The following is a 27,114-nucleotide window of genomic DNA, read 5'->3' as shown; positions in this document are numbered from 1 at the left end:
TTAGTTTTGCCTCAGGGCTGCCATAAGTTGGAAATGATGTGAAGGTTCACAAAAACTACAAATCAGAGGATTGCTTTCTAAGGCAAAATTGATTCTGTCAACATTTGTCTCTATGCTGCAACTTGATTTTTAAAAAGACCTCAAAATATCTGCAGTTTCCAGTTTCCTGTCATCAAAAAATACGATGTTCTCATACAAGTCATTAGTGACACTCTGGAAGTGAAGTAGATTCATCACCACAAGCCTAATTTTCCCAACAATTCATCTTTGCTTCTGAAAGGAGATCCAACTGACTCCCTCTCTACCCATCTCTTGGTGGGTAATGAGAACATGGCTATTCTAACATGGTTTGAGATCTTATGTCTGTTGGCCCCAAATGTTTAGTTTTACACTGTGCGTGACATTTTATTTTGCTGCTGCAGTTTGTGGCTGTTTTATTGTTGACAGTTTCAGTGTTAAGGATAGTTTGTTTGGTTTTTTAATTAGTTTTGTTCCTGCTGTGAAGCACACATACCAGAACTTTCTTGAATAGAAAATGGGTTATAACAGTGGTACTTAAACTTGTTACCCTTGTGCACACCCCATGTTACATCTACATGCAGATATCGCTCCCCTCCACTCAGTGTAGAATATGAATGAAACATGTTTTGTTTATTTAGTTTGCATATTTTCATTCACATATTGATATACAGTCAGCCCTCCACATTTGCGGCTTTGAATTTTCCAGATTTGATTATTCACAGATTTAATTAACATGTTCTCTCTAGGAATCTCTAGGTCCTTCAGCCTGATTCTGCTGGACGTTGATCATAGTCACACTTGAGGACCTAGCAATTCCTAAAGAAAGCATTTCTCTAGGTATTTGTAGGTCTTCCTGCATGATTCTAAGGTCACCTTCTGCCAGATGTTGACCATGGAGTTGTGTTGGAGGACCCAAAGATTCCTAGAGAGGTATACCCTCAGATTAAAAAAAACTAGATTTTTTATTTGCAGGTTTTCCACTTTCACTGGGATCTTGCACTCCTATCCCCAGCAAATATGGGGGGCCCACTGTATATTCATATTTTAACATTTTATAAGGAAATACCATTGTTCAAATTAGACCAGTTTTATTTAAGTAAATTCAATATTTAACTCAATGCATGTGTAGATTATACACATCAAAAATTAGCAAGAGGAAAACAAGGGCATGCAAGTCTTACACACAGCCTAGAGCAACTCTCATGTGGCCCTGGGGGTTTTCCCCTCATGGTTTCAAATCTTTTACATCTCTAGATGGGGACACAGACTCTATACACACGTTGTTCAGGATTTATTTAGAAGGTGTACAATGTGAACGTGTATAAACCAGAGCAGCAACAATAAATCAAGAATTTAGCTCCCTTCTTTGCGGAAATGAAGAGAAACACACAGAATGCATAAAAGGTATTTATGGCCCAAAACAGATGGGCCAAATGCACTGTGCTGCCGCCAATATTAGGGTTCCGGAGCATGCAGCATCCGCATGCTCCAGAACCCTAACATGTAAGGATGACGCCATCTTTACGTGGCGCCATCCATACATGGTGCACGTGCATGACGCAAGTGCGGCACCACATCTGCACCACCGGCACTGCGGTTGCGTGTTGGCCGCATCACAGTACGCCAATGGCGCACTGATGATGTCCCCACGTGCCAAAAAGAACCCAGTTTTTCCAGAGAGAAACAGGCCGTGTCCAGTCTGGCCTTTTTCACAGGTATGTACCAGGCCTATCTTTCTTTAGCAACATAAAATGCTCCTTCATAGAGCATTAACCTTCCAGCAGAAAAGGTATATGCTGAGCACAATAGACAAGCAAAAGATTTGATAAACAAATACCAAGAAAAATTAAAACAAAATACAGGGGAAAGAAGAAAGGAGAATAGTATTGTACTGACAGAGCAATATCCTGCAAGATATGAATACTGGTTGTAGGCACAGTTCCAGGGTTGCCAGAGTGAAAACTGGAAGGGGATCTTGTTTCAGCCAGCATAGTGTAGTTGTTTGGATGATGGACTAGGGTTCTGGAGACCAGAGTTCAATTCCCCACTTGGTCACAGAAAGCCACTGGGTAATCTTGACCAAGTCACACTCTCTCAGCCTCAGTGGAAGGCAATGGCAAATTCCCTCTGAACAAATCTTGCAAAAAACAAAAACAAAACCCTGTGATAGGTTCACCTAATCACGGCCGCCTCGCTGCGGGGCAGGCCGTTTTGCCGAAGAATCGGCAGAAAACTACAAGCCCCAGAATGCTCTGGGGCTTGCCCGGCTCCCTATTGGTGCGCGGGGCGGAAGGGGCGGCCCCTTCCGCCCCGCGACGCTCTGGGAGCCGGACTTTGTGGTGCGGGACTTCCGGTCCTCCAGGGCAGCTCATTGGTTGGGCTGCCCTGGGGGAGGAGCCCCGCACTGCACGTTGGAGGGGGCGGGGCCTAGGCCTTTATTAGGCCGTGTTGTTGGCCCTGTCCCCTCAGTCGGCGCTTGGCTTCGCACGGAGCGGAGCCAAGAAGGAAGGGAGGAAGACTGGAGTAGCTTCCCCCGCCCACCCACCGCTGTCTTGTGGGTTTTTTGTCACAACTTTGGGCGGCAGCATAGGCCAGGATCGGCACGGTGTAGGTACCAGGGCCATGGTGCTCTGGTCTGGGAGTCACTAGGTACCCGGGGGCGAATTGGGCAGGCGTATGGCCATTGCGGGGGCCATAACGCGGGTGCGCCTCCCGGTGACTAGGGGCTTAGTGAATATGTGAACGCATGGCATGGTTTGCGGTCAATTTGTGTTCCTTAGCCCCTAGGTCATCCCAAGCGCCTGGTGGGTGCCAGGTTGGTTAATCAGACAACATCGGGTTGTTTGATTTCGCAGATCCTGACCTCATGCTTTGTGCCAACCCATACCAATGGCTTGCTAATAAAGTTGTGGCCTTTCTTCCAAGCTGGTGTTGTGTGGTTTTTTGCAGCAGCATCTAAGGCAACATGTCACCATAAGTTGGAAACATCTTGAATGGACACAACAACAGAGAAGAAAGAATTCCAGCATTGCTTCTCATCATGTAACAAGGTAACAAGGAAATATCTGTTGAAACACCTTCCCTTCTACAAAACTATTAAAAGGAAAGGAGCCATCTCTAGTTTTCACTTTGGCAACTCTACAAAGATTTCCCCCACCCACATTATAACTGTAATAATTAAGCAGACAAATAGTGGAATCTTGTTTCAGTGGTGAGACGATCACTTCAGTAACTAAAACTGGCTTTTGACTTCACATTTTTAAAACAACAAACATATACCAGGAGATGTTTATTGCAGCACTGAAAAGGCAAAAAACAATTTAGACCTTTTTAAAAGGTGTGCAATGATTTCAGTCCTGCAAGATGCACTGGTTCCTTGTAGTAGTCTTTAAAATTGCACAAATGTGTGCTGGTTCAAGCTTAGTCTTCTTCAATTTACCAGCAAAAACAAACTAAAATGTTTCGAAAAGTCACTGCAAAATTTCTCCAGGAATTAGGCCAAAGGGAGATGTATGCTGGTCAATCCATTCTTTTCCTGGTCATAAAAGTATCCATTTTCTTTTCTGAGAAGAAACCACCTTTTCTGCATATTTGTTCTAACCCACATGAGAAACCTGCAGAGCCACAGTTTTTTCCCCAATCTCACCCCAGTCAGTGAAAAAAAGAACTATGTATTCAGAGCCAAGACAGCCTCTTTGCCTAATAAATGCAGCATGTGTCATTATCCATAAACACACTTCATTACATTTGTTACTCTTTATTCTATGGTAACTTTACCCTTTTATTATTATTATTATTATTATTATTAGTTTTATTTATACCCCGCCTTTCCACAGGGATGTGATCAAGGCGGCTTACAGCCTTTTACTGCCAGGTGGGACATTACTTACCTTACAGCCAGCATAAAAATTCTGTATATCATGTATTTTTAAAGCAGGGTGCATGAGAAATGTTGAATCACCCTCCTGAAAGATTACTCAAGCCAAAATTTAGGCTTTAAAGTAATATGAATGCTCTCTATATGCTTTGTTTTAAAGCAAAGGTGAGGATCATTTAGCATGCCAAACATTGCTGGATTTCAAGTCTCAGCAGCCCCTAGCCAGCATCCCAAAGGTGAGATGTTAGGAGATGCAAACCCAAAATAAAGGTCTTATTAGATTTTCAAACATCTACCAAGGTTGTACAAATGTCTCAGGTGCCAACAATTAGTTAGCATCTTCATAACACCATTGGTGAAAAATAAATAAAAACAGTCTCTCTCATCCAGCATTTCGTGATCTTTCCAACATTTAAGTTTTATTTTTTTTTCTTCTATCCTGCTCATTCATGTCACCCCAAAAACATTAATAATGAACAGTGAGCACGTAGTTTCAAGGCAAGGAGGTGGGAGAATGCTGAGTTGTTCTTCAAATACAAACAAAACTGGTCCTCTTCCTTAGATACCAAACGCATTTCTCCTTATAATTTCATGGAAGAATGTGATACTAGCACACTACTCTTTGTTCTCCTTGGCTCCAGATTAATGCAGTCCCAATTACACCCTCTGGTATGTCTTGTAAACATGGCAAAAGATGTTTGTGTACTGTCCTAAATGCTTTGATACATCTTCTGTACTTTCTAATCACCCACTCCAACTGAAACATCTTACTAAAGTCCTTTGTTTTACCTTTCTACACCCATCAATCAAGACTTGCTTTAGTGCCTATCACAACCTTCCCCAGCCTGGTGGATACCATATATTTTGTGCTCTAGTTCCCATCAGCCTTAGCCAATATGATACGTGCCCAGAGATTATGAATTCTATACAAAGCATGTAGAGAACCTCACACTGGCAATGGCTGCCTTGTCATATATTATTATTACCCCTGACTGTTTCTAGAAATACTGTGTTGACATTTTAAAATAATCATCCTCTTGATATTTTTCCCGCTAACATAGGCTTCATTTCAGTGGCATGTGTTCCTGCTGCTCCACCTTTTATGGCCCAGAGAAACTTTATGCAGCCATTTCCCTACCCTGAAAGATGGGTAGTTAGACTACATTTTAGGAATGCTTTCCGGGCTGATCCCTTGTTTCTTTGTCTCCTTGTACTGATTTCTAGTATGTGCAGAAGACTCACTAGTCAAGTGTAATTCTTCATGTAAATATTATCTAGGAGAATGCTCCAAGAAGAGTGGCATTTTTTCAGTATCTCTAGTTGATTTCATTTTAGAACCAGATTCTGAAGCATGAAGTGGAGAGTCCTACTGTAACGAAGCACTATTCCAGTTCCTGTGTTGTTTTAGCTGTATAAATCCTCTGACCACCTAAAAGGAACTAAAGGATAATATGGCATTTCCTCCAGGAAAGGCTAAGCTAGTGGAGGTTCAGTGGGTACCCATTTTAGTGGCATGACATTTTACTGTGTCTTCTGAGGCTGATTCACCTGAGTTTCAATAACAATATTTATATGTGGTGCTATCCATTACAAACAGCACACCGAGGTGCCTCTCTGCAATAAATATGAACATGTCAATCGAGAAAGATCCACGGCAACTTGAAGCAGATCTCCATTTCCTGAAAACAGATCCCAGCCTCCCAGTAATTGCCTCCTATCACACATTTGGCCCGGGATTATATTCGTATAGGAGGGTGCAACATACGAATGAAAGGAAAGAAAATCATTTTAGAGGGTGGCGAGCAAAAGGAGCCTTGCCACTACCTCTTGTTCATCTTCCAATATATACAGTGAAGAGCCAGTAAGTCATGTGGAAACAGAAGGATACATTCTAGATGGAGGGAAGGTGAATCGATTATTTCATACATGTGCACACATACACCAATAGTGACTTGCAGCTACCATATCAGTGAGGCAATGAATCTGTCTTGGGTTTTCATTTGAGCTTTAAAAGGAGCCATCCAATGGGCTGAACCCTATCTGCAAAATATTAGGCAAGCTCCTAGATGATTTCTTTAGAGTTCATACTAAAATTTGGAGCAGATTCGTTGCCCTATTGATATGGGAACCACGAGCTGTCACTCACGTACACAGTTTTGTGAACTGTCTTGTGTTGTGCATATTACACACAAGAACATGTGTCCCAGGTTGACAAATTTTTTAAAAAATCTGTTTTTGGCAATCTCCCCTTTCCCAGGCAGAAGGCACGAGCCTCACATTTACAGCTCCTCCTGGGTTCCCTATGCCACTAGGAAAGCTATGGGGATCACTGCATGATGTGCGTGGCAGACCTTTCACAGCTTCAGTTTCTTCTCTGCGATGGAGCTGAAGATCTGCTGAGTCATGGGCATATAACATTTTTCCAAGTCATCTAAGAAGTACAGGGGGTCACTGATGAGGGCCGGGTCGAATCCTTCTTTCACCAACTGACCTTTGCACTGTTTGAATGTTCCAGTGATTTCCAGGGCTTCCTGCATGAAAAATAACAAATGAGCCCAAGAGCCAAAACCACAAATTAGCCTAAGTCATTAAGTCACATTATAATAAGAGAGAGGAATAATAATAATAATAAAGCTTTTATTTATATACCACACCTTCCATAGATCAGGGCGGTTTACATAAAATTACAATACACATACAATGGTTAAAAACAGCACCATACAATATACAAGAATAAAATTAAAATGAAACCAGCTAAAGCCCCAATAGCCCATCCTCATAGCCACGGAAGAGGAGGGAGGTCCACAGGATTTTTAAGCGGGGAATGCTAGCTGGAAGAAAAAGGTTTTCAACTCCCTTTTAAATTGGGCCAGGGAGGTAATCGAGCGGAGCTCGACGGGCAGCGTGTTCCAAAGGGCCGGGGCGGCGATGGAAAATGTCCGCCTTGCGACGGAAGTAAGCCTAGCCCCAGGCACCTTCAGTAATAGCTGCCCGGATGTTCTGAGGGTGCGGGACGGAATATATGGGGAGAGGCGGTCCTTCAAGTATCCTGGACCCAAGCCATTTAGGGCTTTATAGGTAATCACCAACGCCTTATATTGGGCCCGGAAACAAATAGGCAGCCAGTGAAGATTTTTCAGCACCGGTGTTATATGGCTGGTCCTGGAAATACCAGTGACCAGCCTGGCTGCCATATTTTGCACCATCTGTAGTTTCCGGGTTTGGTATAAGGGTTGCCCCATGTAGAGTACATTGCAGAAGTCCAATCTCGAGGTTACCAGAGCATGTACAACGGTTTCTAGGTCCCTCTGGGCCAGGTATGGACGCAGCTGGCGAATAAGCCGCAACTGATAACAGGTGTTCTTGACCGTCGCATTCACCTGAGCAGTCAGGTGAAGCGACGAATCAAGAAGCACCCCCAGACTGCGCACGGAGTCCTTCACAGGGAGCGTGACCCCGTTCAGGACAGGTGGAACCACCGCCATTCCTGGACCAGAAGAACCTATCACTAGTACCTCCGTTTTCTCTGGATTCAGCTTGAGTCGGTTTTCCCTCATCCAGCCCATTACTGACTCTAGACAGGCCACGAGAGGAGAGACGCCATCCCCAGTCACTGCATCAGTCGGAGACATAGAGAAAATGATTTGGGTGTCATCAGCGTACTGATAACCCCGCGCCCCATGTCTCCGGATGATCTCTCCCAGCGGTTTCATGTAAATGTTAAATAGCATGGGAGACAAAATGGCTCCTTGAGGGACCCCAGTTTTAAGGGGCCTCTCATCGGAGCACACGTCTCCCAGCTGCACCATCTGGGACCTCCCAGAGAGGTAGGAGCGGAACCACTGGAGCGCAGTGCCCCCGATTCCCACCTCTGCCAGGCGTCCCAGAAGGATACCATGGTCTATGGTATCGAAAGCCGCTGAGATGTCCAAGAGCACCAACAGGGACACGCTTCCCCTGTCGATGCCCAGACGGAGATCATCGACCAGGGCGACCATGGCCGTCTCAACCCCGTAACCCGTCCGGAAGCCAGTTTGAAATGGGTCCAGATAATCCGTTTCATCCAAGACCGCCTGAAGCTGGATTGCAACCGCCCTCTCGATCACCTTTCCCAAAAATGGCAGCAGCGAAACTGGCCGATAATTATTATGAACCAGGGGGTCGAGGGAGGGCTTTTTTAAAATAGGTTTTATAATGGCCAATTTAAGTTCTGATGGAAATTGGCCCTCCCTCAAAGATGTATTAATAATCCGGCGTAACAACAAGGTTACCGCCGGTCCCCCCTGGGCCGCAAGCCACGAGGGACAGGGATCGAGAGAGCAGGTTGTCTTCCGGACACTTCCGAGGATCTTGTCCACATCATCGGTACTTACCAACTCAAACTGATCCAGTTTAATAAAGTCCACGGAGGCTCTGGAGACCTCTACTCTAGGTTCTGCTTGAATGTCGGCATCAAGACCTTCGCTTATCCGAGAGGTTTTATCCGCAAAGAAGTCGTTAAATCGGTCACAGCAGGCCTTAGAAGGTTCAAGGATCTGGTTCAGGGCGGGAGGGAGCTGAGTTAGCTCCCTGACCACCCTGAACAACTCTGCCGGACGCGACTCTGCGGACGCAATACGAGCACCATAGAACGAATTCTTTGCTGCTTGTATTGCCTCTCCGTAGTCCTCTAACTGTTGGTCTAGGAGAGCCTTGTCGTCTAAGCAAAGGTGTTTCCGCCAACGGTACTCTAGCCGTCGCAGTTCCCGCTTCCTTGCCCGGAGATCTTCCGTGTACCAGGGCTTACATTTGGAAGCGGGCCTGAGAGGGCGCTTGGGAGCGATGCTGTGTATAGCCCTCGAAAGACCGGTATTCCAAATACCAGTCAGGGCATCAACAGAATCGCCGTCACTTCCAACCATGAACCTCTCTAAGGCTTCTTGGAACCTCTCAGGTTCCATCAGCCTTCGAGGGTGGACCATCCTAATAGGTCCGCCACCCCCGGGAGGGATCTGGGTAGAGACCTTGATTTTTGCCTCCACCAGGAAGTGATCCGTCCATGACAAGGGGGAAATATTAGTTATTTCCGCCCACGGATTTTCCGCATCCGAACAGAAGACCAAATCAAGAGTATTACCCGCACAGTGCGTAGGACCCTCTATCAGCTGGGACAGGCCCATGGCCGCCATGGTGTCCATGAATTCACGAGCTGCACCGGGTGGAACATAGCTGGCCGTGAGGGAGATGTTGAAGTCACCCAGGACAAGTAGCCTGGGTGTCTCCAGCATCAGCTCCGCGACCAGCTGTGTCAGCTCGTTAAGGGAGTCCGTTAGTGCACGGGGTGGCCGATACACCAACAGGATCCCCAGACTGTCCCTAGCTTTTAGGGTCAGGTAAATACACTCGATATAGGACATCTGTCGGATGTGGTTCCTGGTGAGGGACAAGGTGTTCCTATGTATCAAGGCCACACACCCCCCCCGCCCACCTAACCTGGGCTGGTCCTTCACCGAGAACCCGGCAGGCAGGGCCTGAGCCCACACAGCATCCCCTTCAGGCCCGAGCCAGGTCTCGGTAATGCAAGCCAGGTCGCATTTTTTGTCCTCCACCAGGTCGTGGAGGATGTGGGTCTTGTTATTAATCGACCTGGCATTGCACAGGAGCAGCGACAGGGTTTGTGGCACGGTTGGAGTGACCCTCAGGTCCCTTTGGTTGGGAGAGGGACAGGAAGGGGAGATAGATATGATGCATCGATCTCTCCTTCCCCTGGAACGCAAGTCCCTTCTCCCACCGCCATACCTCCCCCTGCCCCACACTACCTCAATAGGAGCTCCGCTCGTATAGATGTTATCCCTCCCTTCCCCAGCCCAAGCATCCCCCGCAACCATCACCTCCCCCCGCCCTTCCCCAGCAATTAAAAGAGCAGGGGTTAACCACCTCAGGCATCCCCTGCTCTAAGGCTAACAACAATATAGCCACCTTATACCCTATACCCAGCCTCTCTTTGAGCACTGGTAGAACTGTCTGCCTCATTCTTTGACTGGTGACTTGAATTATGTCAGGCTGATAAACATTAAACCTAGAGGACATCCATGGCTGGTTGCTGGCTTATGTTGGAAGCCTTTTATTCTGTGATTCCATCTTGAAGCACATAATTAACAAACCTTAAATACCATTGAATTGACACACTTCCCTTCATCAGCTTTAATTGCAGTTACTTGCCATTGAGTCAACTTCAACTTATGGCATCCTTATGAAGGAAAGACCTCCAAGATCCCTATTCAGGTCTCGCAAACCCAAGGCCATGGCTTCCTTGATTGAATTGCTCCATCCGTAATGCATTCTCCTTCTTTTCCTACCGCCTTCCACTTTCTCAAAGATTATAATATTTTCCAGTTAGTCATGACATCTCATGATACATCCAAAGTACAATAGCATCAGTTTAGCCTTAATACTCTGAAGCATCGCTTCAATCAGATCAGGGTCTTTCAGCATCACACAAAAAGAGGAAATCCATCTTAAAAGAGGTAGGGGTACAGATCTGTATACTAAGTGAATGCACCCTTATATACCAAGTACTGTACACAGATACATTAATAAGGACTATAATTTAAATAGTAATATATGCACTTTACATGGACTCACGTTACAAGCTTATCAACATAAGGGTGGAGGACTAGGGAAACTAGAAACTAGAAGACTAGATGGAGGGAGCAGTGTTTTTCACACTGTGAGGCCAATACCCACTTTAATTGGTGATTTAAGATTGAGAAAAATTGGAGGAAGTGGTAGACATCCCTTCTCATACTATTACTGCACCACAACATAGTTGCATAAGATCTGATCATAGGTCTCTTATGCCAGGTATAGGTGTACATGTAGTGTATCATCCTTGGCTGCCTTCCTTATTCTTTTGTCCATCTTGCTAGTGGGTACTCTTGGCTATATCATATACTTTGGTGCACAATCTCTATAGATCATATTTAGAGAAGATGGGTGGCAGTTTCTTTCATCCTCCAACCATCACTGCAGTGAGGCACGAGGTTAAAACACCAGTCCACTCATACCATAGACCCTTTGTGGCATTATTTCTAGCCCTAAAAATCATTATTATGCTGAATAATACCTTACTGGGGCCCCACTGAGGCAGGAGCAGAGTGGAAAGTACAGTGACAAAAAGAGGTCTCACCCTGAGGCGGACAAAGCGAGGTATGGCATAGTTTGGCATGTAGTCCTTGACATGAGTATACAGCTTCTTTCCATCAAACAAGAACCCTTCCTTTAGCCGTACAGCTGCCATGCCAATCTTTCCTTCATGCCCTGAAACAAACCAAAATGGCTTGTTTTAATTATGGAACTTCACATTATACATAACAAATCCCCCACCCAAAAAAAAATCCCTAGTGGTTGCTTCCTTTACAAGAGGAAGTGGTAGATCAAGTCTCCTATGCACTGCATTAAAACCCACTTTAGTGAGTCAAGAGCATCCTAGAAATGTTTAAAAGAAATGAATAAATGAAGAAGATGATGCCCTTTAACTTATGGGGATCCAGGTACTAGTTATAAAATGAATATCTGAAATCCCATGCGGTGAGGGAAGCAGAACCAGTTCAAGTACACTGTGTCAAAATGTTTTTATCCTCTCATTACTCTATGCAGTTCAAGATAACATAAATGTTTCCCCAGATTGCCTGCATTTGCCCAGCCATGCTTTAGATAAAGCAGTCTACTTTGTACAGTGCGTCTACAGATGGCGGTATCTTCAAGCATTTTGAATTGTTTCCTTAATAATGCACCAAATCATCAGTGTGCCAAAAACAGTGGCTAAAATGCCCATCAATGTCTTTAACATTATATTGAGGAACAGGTACTGATATCATAGCTTTGTGATACAATCCTTTGGGATATTAAATGAAGATGTGTTATGAACAATGGCCTTTCAGACTCACCTGGTACTGGCACCCCATATACATTGACTTCCTCAATGAAATCCACTGCTGCCAGAGTCCTCTCAACCTCTGTAGTGGCCACATTCTCCCCCTTCCAGCTGCAATGAGAGAGTAGTTATTAACATTGTGTCTCTTGTGTTGATAATAATACCTTGTTCAAGGGACAAGGCCTCATCTGGGACCTGACAATGTCGATTCCTGAAACTGTCCTATAGGGTCAAGGGAGATTCAACTCAAAGATTTCCCAGTTCATAGTTCTTCCCTTTCTTTGTCAATCCCCTTCATTACCTGTCTGGGTGATATCTATATTCTGCATGTGTGTCTATGTAATCCTAGACACAGGTGCATGAAGGCCAATTCAATTGAACACAAGGGGACTTACTGCCATGTATGCATGCAAATAATGGCTCTGTGCATGGGCTGTAGCTATCCTTGAGCACAGCCAGTAACACATCAGCAACCAACCCAGCATCACCTTCCTAAAGGGCAAAGGAAATAAACCTTCCCATGCCACAGAGTGTGCTGTGAAACTTACCGGAAAGTGTCCCCCACCCTGTCCTGGAAATATATAAAGCCTTCATGGTCTTGCATCAGAAGGTCACCAGTGTTGAAGTAACTGTCTCCTTTTCTTAGGACATCCCAGAGAATCTTCTTCTCTGACTTCTGGCGGTCTCCTGCATAGCCTGAAAACGGGGTGGTATCAGTGATCTTTGACACTAGTAAACCTGTCTCACCTGCAAAGCAAAAAAAAAAAAGAACCAGAGGAAGCAATTGTGCCAAGGACTCATCTATCCTTTCAAGTGGTGCAGCCTTTCTAGCAAATATTCTGAAAAACATTCAGCTGTCCTATAACAATATAAGCCTCTTAGAGCTCTTAGATCTTCTGGAGATGTTTTTCTCTCTAACTTCTCAGGCTTATTTGGTAGGAACAAGGGAGAGGGCCTTGTGTCTATGTCAACTACTCCTCATAGTAGTACAAGCCCATTAACACCTTCTTCTGGTTGCTCATCTTGTTGCATAAGGACTGTCATTAAAAGAATGAGTCTGTATTTAGTGTACAGAATCATTTGTGGAGAGGAGGAGAAAGAGGAAATCTAAAAATAATACTACATTTATATAAGTCCTATTCATATGTACATCTGATTTTATAAACTTACCCAAGGCCACTGGGATGCAGTGCCCTTTCTCGTTTCTGACAGGCTCATCCTGGTCAACATTGTATTTAACAAGTTCAAACATTGTCATTTTCTGAAATAGAACAGATATGAAAGGGAAAGGTTAATACAAAGGTAAAAAGTCCTGTACAAGCATCAGAATGTATTTCATGAATGACCCAATTGGATTTTTATTCTTGTCGAGGAATTACAACAAAACCTTAAAGCAGGCAAGGGAACCTCATACCCCCCACATTACTGCAGCCATAATCTGTCCTGAAGAGGTTCTCAATCCAGCTCTCAGAAGGTTCCTCAAGTCTCTTATCTAGTCATACCGTCAAATGACAACATTAGTAGAATCTATGGCCCTGTACAGATGGGCCTTTTAGCACATCCTGGAGACTTACTAGGGTTGCCTTGGGGCATTGCTTATATACGCCACGCAACCCTAGTACATCACCAGGACATCAAAATGGCAGCACCCTGTCTACATGGGTGCCGCCATTTTGACATAATAGCCGCATTGCGTCCAAACGGCGCAGCGCAGCCGTTACGTCCTGGCTCCGAAACGGAGCTCCTTTCGCGCTGTGTATCGCTGGCGCAGCCTTTACACAGCTGCACCAGCGATACAAAAGAGAAAGGGGCCAAGCAGCCCCTTTCTTTCTTTCCCCGCCACTGTTGAGGTGTCCTTGGGGCATGAAGCCCCAAGGAACCCCTTTCCAGGCCGCAGGGAAGCGGCATTTTGCCACTTCCCCAAGGCTTGGAAAAGCGGTGGATCGGGGCCTCCGGAGCTGCTGCTGTGGCAGCTCATGCCCCGATCCATTAGGGAAAGGGTGAGTGCAGGCCACCCCAAAGGGGAAGTCTGTATCCCTCCTATGTTAACTGATTGTAAATAACAGCAGTGTTCCTCTTCCCCTCCCAACTGAGACAGGGTTCCTCTTGCCCTCCCAATCCCGTCTATGTTAACTGATTGTAAATAACAGCACGGTTCCTCTTGTCCTCCCAAATGAGACTGAATGAGATATGTAGGGGAATCTCCAGCCATGGATCACCTTTCACTTCATCTCATTACCTTGTGAAGGAAGTTAGTTCTTCCCACAGCTCCAACTTTCCCAGTGTAGTTAATGAACCCAATATTCCCCTCAGTAGCGCCATAAAACTCATAAATTTGGACAAATCCAAATCGACGCAGGAATTCCTTCCAGACCTCTCTCCGCATGCCATTGCCTATTGCCAGTCGCACACTGTGGTCACGGTCATTGTCCTTCTGCAAGGCAATATGTCAAGGTAATCATTGTGGTAATAAAGATGTATGATTAACAGTTGCTTGCCTGATGACCTGTGCTAAGTATCAACTCCTGATTATTTGGCTGGAATCTTTTACAAGTTGCTATTCATCCTGACTTGATAAGATCCCTGCTGGCTCTTACTATGTGGCACAGCTGAAAGACAGTTAGCATGAACAGATAGGATGAAGAGCTTCACTAGGCAACCATATTTCCTGTCTTATGTCTTCATTCTAGTTTTGATCTCAAAAGTCCTGAACAATCTGGAACCAGGCCATCTGCTCCCCATAACTGTTAGGTGATCGGATGAATCATTCGAAAGTTCTTTCCTAAAAGCAGCAGCAGACAAGACTTGTACCCAGAGCTTGGGAGCATTTGTTTCTTGGAGGGCAAAAGGACAGCAAATGTTAAGCAATGGGCTGCTTAAAGAAACAATGCAAATGTCGAAAGGGTTCCCCCCCACCTTAATTTCAGTACAAGGACAGAATGAAAGGAATAATTTAAATGTAGATTGAGTCAAGGGTTTATTGGTAGCAAAGTACAATTTTAAGTCTTTGTCTTGCTCGGAGTTCTATAAGTATATTGCAAGCCAACAAGGTGTTTTAACAAAGATAAGGGCTAAAAAAGACAGCCCTGAAGGGATGTCTTGATGCTGCTTCTTTGAACACCAGGTTGGGGCAGCAGCAACCACACCATGCCCCCAACCCAGCTTTTTGTCAGCACAAAAAGAAGTGGCAAAATGCTAGTCCTTTTTGAGCCAGAAAAAAGCCAGCTTTTCTGCCACCACCATGGCTTTGTGGCACTTCTGTGGCATGAGGCATATAAACACCGCACTGCCTGAGAGCCATAAAGATGCCCACCATGTGGTTGGGTGGGTGGTCTGTTTCACCCCTAATTTTATTTTGGAAGTTTGGACACTATTTTTTTAAATTTGTGTTTCGTATATACTTTATTAGAATTTCAAACACTATAACAACACAAAAAACATTGAACTAATGACAACTCTAATAACAATACAATTGTTAATAATGAATGATTTCTTAATAAACAAGACTAAATCTAACCTAAGTTACACACACACAAGAACACAAAAACAAAAACAAAAACCTAACAAATAATATCTGTTCTAACTCTCTACATTCTAACTACTAACTACATAGAAAGATTGTACTACTCTTAACTAAAACGATCCTTCCTATCTTGTGAATGAGAACGGTTTTCATAAATTCATTTGTAATCCCTTTCTCCAACCCCCCTTTTTTTCTCATTTTATAAGTCTTGTTTAAGGCCTATGTTCATCAAAAAATATGGGTGAGTCCATAATAAAATACAGTATCTGTAAATAAACATATGAAAAGAATGTATATTTATATTAGTATTTTTAGCTTTTATTTTGAAATGTACCACTTTTTTTGTTGAATGCCCTACATTTTGCAGTGCCTTGTCCTCCTTTGTGGTTAGGACATTTGGTCACCCTGCTCTAGACAGTGGGATATAGGCCCTTCTTGGCTCTTGGACACACAGAAGGACAAAGCCAGTTGATGACATATGAATCATAGAGGCTCGACAGACTGCCCCAAAAGGGCAGGCTGGAGGCGCCTGTTTTTGCTCCTGAAAGAGGCTGCAGCAGCCAAACCACATGGCCTCCATCCACACCAAAAAGAACCCGCTAAAAGCAGACGCACGGCAGACGCCATCAGTGCACCATTGGTGCACTGCCGCACATCGATGTCGCAAGAGCGATCATCATGGCAGCCCCCGTGTGGATGGGGCTGCACCATGCAGTAGGGCTCGGGAGCATGTGGTCACTCCACAATCCCGAGCTCTAAAATTGGCCCCAGACTGCCACTTTCCGGCAGTCTGTACTGGGCCATAGTTAGGATTTTTTGTTTCATGTAAGCCTAAGATAATATGCTACAATTCTGGTCCTCGTATTCTAGATCTGCTATTTTGATTCAACAACAAGGTTTTAAATACAACAAATTCACTGTAATTATTTGCATCATTTCCCCCAAAGTGTTTGGTCTCTCTCAGTTACCTTTGGTGAATTACACAGGTAGCGCATCAGTTCTCCTACATACTGGATCACAGTGACATGGTATCGCCTGCAGTCATCCCAGAAATGGGTAGCAGAGAACTTAGACCTCAAGACATATGTGGCTCCTTATAAAAACAAAAGAGAGAGGAAGGTGCTTAGGAGTGGTATAATTGTGCATCTTGGAACAACAAAAAGATTGATGCAGGGAAGAAATGGTCCCACAGACAGTGCATTAGCCATGATGACCAGCATGGTAAAGAAAATGGCAGGGTTCATCATCATGCTGAGACACTAGCACTGAAGTCTTCTCTCTTACATTTCAGGAAACAATCAATCTTCCTAGTAGCTGGTTTCCCAAGCCATGCAGTGTGCTGCAAACAACTCATTGAGTGATTATGTGTGTATGGACATTGGTGCTTAGAACATCTGACCCAGACTTAATACAAAAATATTAGCTTAGAAATTAATTCATGTATAATGGCTGGGTCAAGATTTAGGCTACATCTGCACTGCAGAATTAATGCAGTTTGACACCACTTTAAATGCCATGGCCAGTGGTTCTCAACCTTCCTAATGCTGCAACCATTAATGTCTGCATTAATTCTGCATTTTGCAGCAGCCTTGGTCATTCTATGAATATATTCCATTACTTAATTATAATTTTAGACCACTCAATAGCCAGAATCTTATAAGCAATGTGTAGGCAAATTATAAACAGCACAAAATTCAGAAATTATGAAGTATAGAACAGTAAACAATAATAAAAAAAATCATGGCAAACCCACCAAAATACCTAGGCCTTAAGTTAACCATGACAAGCTTGTCCCAGTTACTTTAATGGCTGGAATCATTTCAGGAAGCTATGCTAGCTTTGATTTTTTTTTTTTTTAAGGTTTCTACTATCTGGTAGAATTTTAAACACAGGCCTAGAGGAAAATTTCCTGTAGCCCTAGGAAAAAGAGCAAAGGTGGGTTTTCTTCCAGTTGTACTTGAATGCAGAATTAACTGTGTCCTCAACACACCACAGAGACAAAGCTCAGTTTTCGTATTTGCAGTCTCAGGCCAGAATCCTGTAGAGACACTACACTCGCCTCAAACTGCCAGCACAAGTTGATTCCACTTTCTCAAAGACTGTGTAAGTGCAGCTGCAATGTAATCAATCAAGTGGACAGAGAGAGCTTTTCTTCTCTTATGAAGTGGTGCGTGGGAGCTAAAAGACCACTGGGCAGCAGATGAACTCAAGTCCTGTTACAATCATCTGTTGTGAAACTGTGGGATGCAGCAGAATTATTTACTGGGCTAGAAATGCAGAGGGCCTAAATACCCTAAAGACACCAGAACCTGTCTGATCTTGGAAGCTAAGAAGGCTAAGCCCTGGTTAGAAATTGGATGGAAGACTGCCAACAAATACCAAGTGCTGTAGGTTATGTTTCAGAGGAAGGAACTAGCAAAACCACCTGACTAAGAAAACTCTATGAAATCCATGAGGTTGCCATTGGTCAACAGTTGACTTGAAGGGACATAGACACACAGAGAGACTCCCATAGGATCTTGGCTAGTGGGTCAGCTACTTTGCTCTGAACATGATTAAGAAGAGTTGTTTCCAACTTATGGCGACCCTAAGGCTGTGGGGTTTTCTTGACATGTTTTTCAGAGGAGGTTTGCCCTTGCCATCATCATGCTGAGCAAGTATGACTTGTTCAAGGTCACTCAGTGGGTTTACAATGGCTGAACTGGGATTTGAACCCTGGTCTCCAGAGTCCTAGTCCAACACTCAGACCAGTACACCACATTGGGTCTCTGGAGTCATCATATCACATCAATGTTAAAATCACTCCACTGTCTGCCAATTAGCTTCCAGAAAAGTACATTATCTTTAAAGTCCTACATGACTGGATCCAGATTATCTACAGGATCACCTTCTCCCTTATAACCTGCTCCATACACTCAGATCTTCTGGGGGACATCTACTGCAGTCAGCCAAAGCTAGCTTCAAATGACAGTTTCTTCAGCTGTCCCTAGTTTGTGAACTGACCTGCTGGAAGAGATTTGCTGCATTTAAAATAGCAGTTAAAAAAAAACAGTCTCATCTGGCAGGCCTATCCAGATTATTTATATATTATGAATTTTAAAATACTGATTGATTGATTTTAATCTATATTGGTTTTATCTGCTCTTTTAACAGTGCTATGCTATATTATTTTTTGTTGTTCCTCACCGTTCATGGTAGGGAGAGGCAGATAAGAAATCATTAATAAATTAATGGAAGAAAAATTAATTAATGGAAGAAGAATTCAGAATTTTCTACTATTAATACTTTATATACACACAGGAAAAACGTTGTAAATTCATCCTACTTAAATCTCACAATTCAGATGAAATACATATTAGAATCTTAGAGAGTTGGATATGAATTTGCCCCCCAAACTGTACTCACATACACTTGTTCACCAAAAACATCTCTCTCAAACTGTTTACTTCTAACCTGTTCTTCTAATGTACTAATATAGTATCATCTCTCTTTCTGTCTGTGACATACAGGTAGAAGGATGTTTAAAGCCTTCTGTTTTCAGACCCTTCTATACATACCAACCTCCAAGCATCCTCCAATCCCAATAAGGAGTGCAGCTGAGTGGTAAAGTGGGAGAGGGGAATAAATGATGTCCTTGGGCTTAACCCCACATAAACGAAACATGCCGGCCACAATGAACAGCTTCCTCTGGGTGATAAGAGCAGCTTTGGGTAGACCTTGAGGAAGGCAGAGAAACAGAAAGGGCTCGTTTAACAGCTACAAATGATTCCATCAAGCAAGAAACAATTTTTAATTTTACAGTCCCATGAATTTCATTCCCAGATTATCCGTGGTTTAACTGGAGCTCCAGCCCCGCACTGGCTTGGGGCCCTAGATTACTCCCTTTTCTTCCCCCCATTGTTTCTTGAATCTTCTGATCTGGTATCATCATTATTCTTTGTGTTACTTTCTGGTATCACCAATATTCTTTGTGCTACTTAGGCAATTGAGCAAAAAATATATGGGATAAGACTGTTACTCTCACATAAATTGCAAACCTTAAAAATGGGTTTACATGTGAAGATTTTTGTGATGCTATTGTATTTATTACAGGCTGAGTCTCCCTTATCCCGAATTCTGAAATCCAAAATAATCCAAAATCCAAAACTGTCCACATGGGTGGCTGAGACAATGACACTTTTGCTTTCTGGTACAGTGTACAAACTTTGTTTCATGCACAAAATTATTTTAAAATATTGTGTATAAAATAACTTTCAGGCTCTGTGTATATACAAAACATAAATGAATTTTGTGTTTAGACTTGGGTCCCATCTCTAAGAAGTTTTTCACACAGCTAAAAAATGCAACTTACCTTTCCCAATTTGAATCCTCTTCTGGAATGCAGCCGGATATAATCACTTGCATTTTGCCACCGATGCCACCTCCTGCCTAAAACCCATCTAAAACCTGACTAGAAACCGAGTTCAGCTGGCCAATTTGCAAAACCAGGAAGCTCCCAACTTTAGCTGTACGAAAAACCCTAACTGTATATGCACCTGAATTTTTTAGGGAAGACATGATAAAAAATGAAAATTCATTTTTTACCATTTAGATCTGGGGGGACAACTATGAAGGGCTAGGGGGCTGCATAGGTCCCACAGTTGACCTTGGATAGATGCATGCCCAAAGGTTTTTTTGCCCCCAAATGCCTCCCCCAAAACATTCTGGTGGAGTATGAGGGGCACTTTCCCCATGTTTTGGGGTCTTCCTGGGTCATTTTTAAACACTTTTTAAACAACTTCCTGTTTCAAACAAAAGGCCTCTCTGGGTCGAAATTGGGTTGAGGGGTCTAAAAGTGGTAAAAATGCCTTCCATGCCTCCAGAAGCCATTTTAAGTCATTTTAGGGGGCTGGAAATGCTCCAAAATTATTTTTGCCCTGGCAGGCCACAAAAATACCCTGGAAGCTGCATGTGGCCCAAGGGCCACACTTTGCCCAGCCCTGATTTAGATCTACAACTTGTATTGTATTCAGTAGTACTAGAGGGTTAGAAATCTAACACATTCCATACATTTGGTTCCATGGAGATGGAGGCAAAAACAGGCACATTTAATTGCTGGTTGTATTTACATAGCATGTGGTAGCAACACACACACCACCAGTCCTTGTAGAAGTAAATTTGGATGAACCAACAGGCTAGGAAACAGCACAGGTTTATCTCACAGGCCTATACCGACTGTGAGAATTAGATCTGACCTACATCTGAAGCAAGCTTGTCCAAAGTCAAACTGTTACTCCATGTCGCCCAATAGTGTGTGCTCTGACTGGCAATAGTTCTCCATAGACTTTTCTATGCCTCTTGAGGGCACTTTCTGAGATAGTCAACCTCTGAGCTGCAGCCCTTCTAGAAGTTAAATTGCCTGGAATGGACAGGCAAAAACAAAGAGGAGAGAGACCAGAAAGACATCATTTTCTATCCTTCAGGCCCAATTCTCATGGGCTTGCTTTTTTCTTTTTCTTTTTTGGCCAACCATGGGAACATATATTTATTTGGTAATATTCCAAACATTGACATTCAACTTCCTCACCTGTGGTCCCAGAAGTAAAAATATACAGCGATGTAGATTTAGCGGTTATATTGACTCTGGGGGAAACAGGCAATGGTTCATGTGAACTGGATTTGATCTGTCCCAGCAAAGCTTCCACACCCTCAGTTGGGGACTCATCACTCAGATAGAAAACTTGTACCCCTTCGTTCTTTAGAGTAGGCAAGACTTCCTCAATAGCAGCTTGAAAATCTGGAAGAGAGTTATAAAACAAATGGGTAAGATGTGTGCTCAGACACCTTGCTTTTAAACTTTATTTTTGGGAACTCCACAATTCCAAATTCACAATTAAAGATACCCTGGTCTGGTTACCAATAACCAACCAACACAGCTCCACACACACAGAGGCTTGTATATAGGCAACAACATTTGGAACAGCATTTGTTTTGGAAACCATTTGGTTCTGTTTTCATTTGCATGTCCAGGAGCAAGTCTGCTCCACAAAATGACAACCCATAAACAGAACTGGAATGGAAATGGCCACAGCTATTTACTGATTACAGCTGCAGTTCATTGGCACATACATGAGATAGGATCTGAGCATTAGCCAGCCCACCTGCTGCCCAATGAAACTAAATCTACGAATTCTACTGGAGAAAAGAAGTGGAACAATAGGGGCTCACCCAGTTGGAGGTCCTACCAGGTGAGTATCCTTGCGCCTCCCCTTGAGTGGGGGTGCTGGAAATGTATCTGTCTCCTCCTGGCCAGGCCATTTCCACTGCACCACCTACCCTGGTCCTATAGGAGGATCCCTGTCTGTACCCTTTCCAAGGTACTGACCATATTCCCAAACCTCACGGTCCTCCGATAGCTGTGTCAAAAGCAAACAAATAGACCACAAGCTACAAACCAAAGACAGGAAGGGCCGTGGGCTGGAGCCCAAGAGAACCTGAAGCAGGCTGGCAGGATGCACAATAATGTATGCTGCCCTGCCTGACTTGGGTGAAAACTGCCAGAACTGCAGTCTTCCTTCTGGTTGGGTAATGCCAACCAATGAGGTGCAAGCAAGCAGCCCATTGGCTGTCCGGCCTGTCTGCCCTGCCCTCCCAGAAGCCATGGACAGTCCTGGGAAGAGGAACCCAGCCAGTGGCCATGCAAAGCTGCCCAATGCTCACTCCACCACTCGCAGGGTGACCAGCCATACTCCTTTTCCAGAACGTGTTCTACATTTCACACTTCTGTCAAGGAGAAATCCCAAAATGTCCTCCATTATGAGCATGACTAAGAAGCATGGATTTATCTTTCTATGAGTTTTTTAAAGCTTTTATGTAGTAATGTCCTACATTTGTCTTGAATCATCTACATTTTGTGGTGCCTTGTCCTCCTTTACAGTTAGGATATCTGGTCACCCTGACTGCCCTGGACAGCAATATTGGCCATGGATGAGTACCCACAGCCACATTTTCCCCCATGATTAAAGAATGTGTTATCAGTCCAAGGAGAGCAGGGCTGGGATTGGGAATAGCCTTGCTTTTGTTTGCCAACTGTGGCAGCATATATTTATTTGGTGGGTAATTTTGGTGGCCTTTGTGAGGGGCTAGTCATCTCCCTTCCACTTTACTCTCTTCTTTATTTTTTCTTTCTTTCTGGAAAATTCTGAGAAAACAGAATGGCAATATTCAAGAACAGCCGCATATTTGCCAACATTTCACAGATGAAGATCAGGACATGTGTGGCCAAGCAACATCAGTGTGACTAAGATGGCAAACATTATTAATGAGAACACCCTTGCGCCACTGCTCTGCCCAACTCCTGCAAACTCATATTCATGATCTTTTTCATGGAGTCCATCCATCTAGCATGTGGCTTTACTTTCTTTCTTTTTATTGTATTAATGTTGCTAACCACTATGATCTAATGTTGGAATAGCGGTATACAAATTATTATTATTATTATTATTATTATTATTATTATTATTATTATTTCTACTTCCTTATTATTATTATTATTATACTTTATTCATATAGCGCTGTAGATTTACACCTTCTGCCTTTCCTAGCATTATCGTTTTTTCCAGTGATTCATGCCTTCTCATGATGTGCCTGAAGTACACCAGCCTAAACTTTGTCATCTTGGCTTGGCTTCCAGGGATAGTTTGGGTTTGATCTGCTCTAGGACCCATTTGTTTGTCTTTTCAGCTGTCCATGGAATCCTCAGCACTTTTCTCCAGTACATCTCAAATGAATTGATTTTCTTCCTATCCGCTTTCTTAACTGTCCAGCTCTCACATCCATACATGGTAATGGGGAATACAATGGTTTGTATGATTCTAACTTTTGTGCAGAGTTGTATATCTTTGCATTTTAGGATCTTTTCTAGTTCTTTCTTAGCTGCCCTCCCCATTCTTAATCTTCTTCTGATTTCCTGGCTGTGGTCCCCATTTCTATCAATATTTGATGAGAACTCTTTTACTATATCTATTTCCTCATTATCTAGTTCGAATTTGTGTAAGTTCTCCATAGTCATTATTTTTGTTTTCTTTATGTTCAACAGTAAGCCTTCCTTCCCCTATTGATGACATAAAAATGCCACATCAGGAAAAGCTGTTTAGCTATTATATTGACGGACATATACACCATTTTCTGATCCATACAGCTGCATTTGTTCACCAGCTGTGTTCCAGATCTGTGTACTGCTTTAAAAATTACCCATAAAAGTTTTTTTTGTCAAACATCTATATACAGATTGCCAATCTGTACTGTTCTACAATAATTACCAGCACTTCACCATGTGACAAATTACAGGATTCTGGAACCATGCAATTAAGTGGAATCATAGTGCTATAACTGTGAAAGCACCTCTGGAAGAGCACATAATACAGTATTGTAATCCTTATGCTATTACTGCAGTATTCAAACATCCTGATTAGCAGAAATACAAAACGGTTGAATCCTGAGTTTGCTTATTTTCTTTTGAATCTTGACTAAGCTGATTGTTTTATTTTTATTTTAAGTAATTACTCATAAAAGTGTTGCTGATATACCATAGAGAAATACAGTATTTTGGTGTATTTGGTAGGGTTTGCATAAGATTGTGATCTCTCAAAAATTCCAGCCTTGTTAAAGCATTAATAGAGTTCAGTTGTATATAGGTTTTTTTGTAATTAACCTCCCATTACAAATGGTTTTATGAAATTTGGAAATGGGAATAAAAAAAAGTTAATGAACCTCAGATGTAGTTGCTTACAAAATTGCATTTACAATGGGAAGGAAAAGAGGGAAGAAAACAACAGTGACAAATATGTAACTGTACAAGGAATTATACAGTATTAAGTCTAAAAAATAAACAACCAGTATCACCCAAAACATTCTCCTAAAATAAATTCCCAGAATCTCCTATGGCACAATGGCAGTCCCTTAAGGATAAATAAGTGTTTTGCTCTAAGCATCCAGCAGGGGGCAACAGTTTACATTACTTAAAGTGAACTTTAAAACACACAAAGACACAAACACACACACAACCAAAGCAAATGCAAATACTGTACTATATTAAAGCAAACCTGCATGTAACAAATGATATCCAGGGGTAGCCATGTTGGCCATATAGCAAAGTACAATAACATCCCAAATCCACAAAACAGTGATATTGTGATGGAGCCAACCAACATGCACAGTATACATGTTGCAAGCTTTCAAAGCTCCATTGGCTTCTTCATCAGGCAAACATGTTTGAAATCTGCATTATTTTAAACATCTTTGCCTGATAAGGAAGCCAGTGGAGCTTTGAAAGCTTGCAAAATGTATATTGTGCATTTTGGTTGGCCCCATAAAGGTATCACTATTTTGTGGATTTTGGATGCTATTGTACTTTGTTGGTGGCAAACTTTGTTGTTGAGAGCCGATGAAGGGAGTAAAGCAACTACTGGTGGAAACCCTGCATACCTGTAATTCTAGAATGTACAGTATATGCCTTAGTTCCTTTGCCCCTCTCCATGAACAGTGAATTACATTAAACAACAAAATTTTGCTAAGTTCTGCCGTGATGGTAGTGGTGATTTATGCTGTACAAGGCTGAAATTACCAGCCTCTAATAGAGTCTGGCTCACTTAATCCATTGCTGAAGAATACCACTAATTATTATCAATTCTATTGATTAAATCATTCTACTCTAGTTAGGACTAGCAACTGAATTTAGACACAAATGTTTAACTGGTTAACAGAACCTGAGCCTTGAGTGCAAGTATGGGAATATGGGTAAGGAGAAAGAATTCAAAAATTGATTTGGATGCAGTGGTTTAGTGGTTAAGACGCCAATTCTGATGATCAGAAAATCAGAAGGATGGCAATTTGACGCCCGAGTGCTGCTTGATGTGGTGAGCTCCTGTCACTAGTCCCAGTTTCTGCCAATCTAGCAGTTCAAAAGCATGCAAATGCAAGCAGATAGACAGGTACCACTTAAGTGGAAAGGTAACAGTGTTCGGTGCAGTCGTGCTGGGCACATGCCCACCAGAGCAATTCTCGGACAACGCTGGCTCTTTGGCTTAGAAACGGAGATTAACACCACCCCTTACAGTTGGTTACAACTAGACATTCATGTTAAGGATATGAATTTCTTCACCTTTACCTTTACATGCACTACTGAAGAAGCCAAAGCAGGCCTAGAGAACACCCATCACTTCCAAAAAATACAGTCAACCTTCTCCTCCCCCCCCCCCCCCATCACACACACGGGTCTCTTGACAAAATAGTTCAACAGAAAATTAGTTTCCTTTGGACTTGAGGCTGTAGTGCTAGGAAAAACTAAAAGTAGACCTCCAGAACTCCACCATAAATGTCTGTACATTTTGGCACGACTTTGGCAGGCACATCATGGGTAGTTCCTATGTGCCTCTTAACACACATTCTCCTCTCTCCCTGTTTTCTGTGTCTACAGCAGTTTTCAAAGAGTTTTTAAAATTTGCTACAAAAATTGTTGGGGGCAGGAATTTTGTTGTTAACTGCCCTCAAGTCAGCCCGAATTTATGGTGAGACTGTGGATGAGACATCATCAAGCCTTTCTATCATCCACTGATTTGCTTAGGTCCTGCAAATTCCTGCCTGTGACCTCTGTGATTGAGATTGGTCATATCTACACACAATTTGCTCTTCAGAAATGTTGTGAGGCAAAGAAGACAGAGAGGATGCCCCAGGACTATGACCAAAGAGAGTTAAACCCTAAAGGCATGTAGTGTAAACATGCCTTTAATCCCTTTTTGATATACACTGTGTTGCCTACCTGGAGTTGTCAGAAGCACCTTGGCCTCACAGGAGCTGAGCACATGTAACAGGGACTTGGATCGGATGTTATAGTTGACACACGCCATGATACAGCCAATTTTCTCCAAGCCTATCCAGACCCAGATATAGGCAGGGACATTCTTCAAGAAAACAGCCACCGTTTCCCCTTCTTTCAGCCCCACATGGCCTTGCAACACTCTAGCCATCTGGCTGCTGCGCCTATCAATTTCTTGATAGGAATAGACATCCTCTCCAAAGAGAATCAGGGGCTTCTCTGGGTGTTTCTCAACTTTCTCCAAGAAAACATCTAGCAAGGTATGAGGAGGATTGCGCTGAAGTTGTTGGTGGCATCTGTATCCCATACGTATGAAGCTGAAGAGGTAGACCAGGTCCAGCCAAAGATAGGGGAAGAAAATATTTCCCAGAAGGGGCAAAACAATCAGGAGTCCCAACACAATTGTATACAAGTCTAGCATGGCTAGGATCTGGAGTCAGATCCAATGCCCTGGAAGCAGCAAGCACACTGGTTTCTTTTTCCAGCTCTGTCCAAGCTTCAAGTGGGGAAGGCAAGAAGTGAAAAGGAATAATGAATGAGCTGAAATTCCCACCCTTTCCTCCCCTCTGTCCCTGCAGCCTGATTTGAGGAAATCCTTGGCTCCTGGTCAATAAACTTTAACTGGCAGGAGAGAGAACTTGAATGCTGCCTTGCTCAACTGCATGTCCTCCCAATACCTCCTGCACAGCTCAGCATGATTCATGAGCTCATGTTTTACATTGGAAGAGCATGCATTAAATCTTACATCACTAAAAAATATGACCTGGCATTCATTATTCCTTGTAAAAGTAATTAAGATTTGGAATAGAACCAGAGTCATTGCAAACCTAGCCCTCTCTTGGAGACATTTTTCCTTCTTATCCTGTGTTTTAAAAGAGATACTACTTCTGGATTTGGCCCCATTTCTCTGCTTGGTATTTTAG

General features: G+C 43.1%; 1 protein-coding gene across 1 annotated transcript; it reads right to left on the bottom strand.

Moving 5' to 3' along the window:
* Positions 1–2,990: 2,990 nt before the first annotated feature.
* LOC149275805 (long-chain fatty acid transport protein 2-like) lies at positions 2,991–26,675 on the bottom strand. Its single transcript, XM_089504281.1, has 10 exons — positions 26,135–26,675; positions 20,903–21,112; positions 18,894–19,052; positions 16,305–16,429; positions 14,053–14,247; positions 12,984–13,074; positions 12,362–12,560; positions 11,827–11,924; positions 11,067–11,197; positions 2,991–6,429 (listed from the first exon to the last, which is right to left on the bottom strand). The coding sequence occupies exons 1-10, from the start codon at positions 26,610–26,612 to the stop codon at positions 6,253–6,255; spliced, it is 1,863 nt and encodes a 620-aa protein (XP_089360407.1). The 5' UTR covers positions 26,613–26,675; the 3' UTR covers positions 2,991–6,252.
* Positions 26,676–27,114: the final 439 nt, after the last annotated feature.

This window comes from Sceloporus occidentalis, unplaced genomic scaffold, assembly GCF_023333645.1.
Source record: "Sceloporus occidentalis isolate IW3139 unplaced genomic scaffold, rSceOcc1.0.p SCAF_265, whole genome shotgun sequence".
In the NCBI taxonomy this organism is placed as follows: Eukaryota; Metazoa; Chordata; class Lepidosauria; order Squamata; family Phrynosomatidae; genus Sceloporus; species Sceloporus occidentalis.
This window is presented reverse-complemented; position numbering and strand designations above follow the sequence as displayed.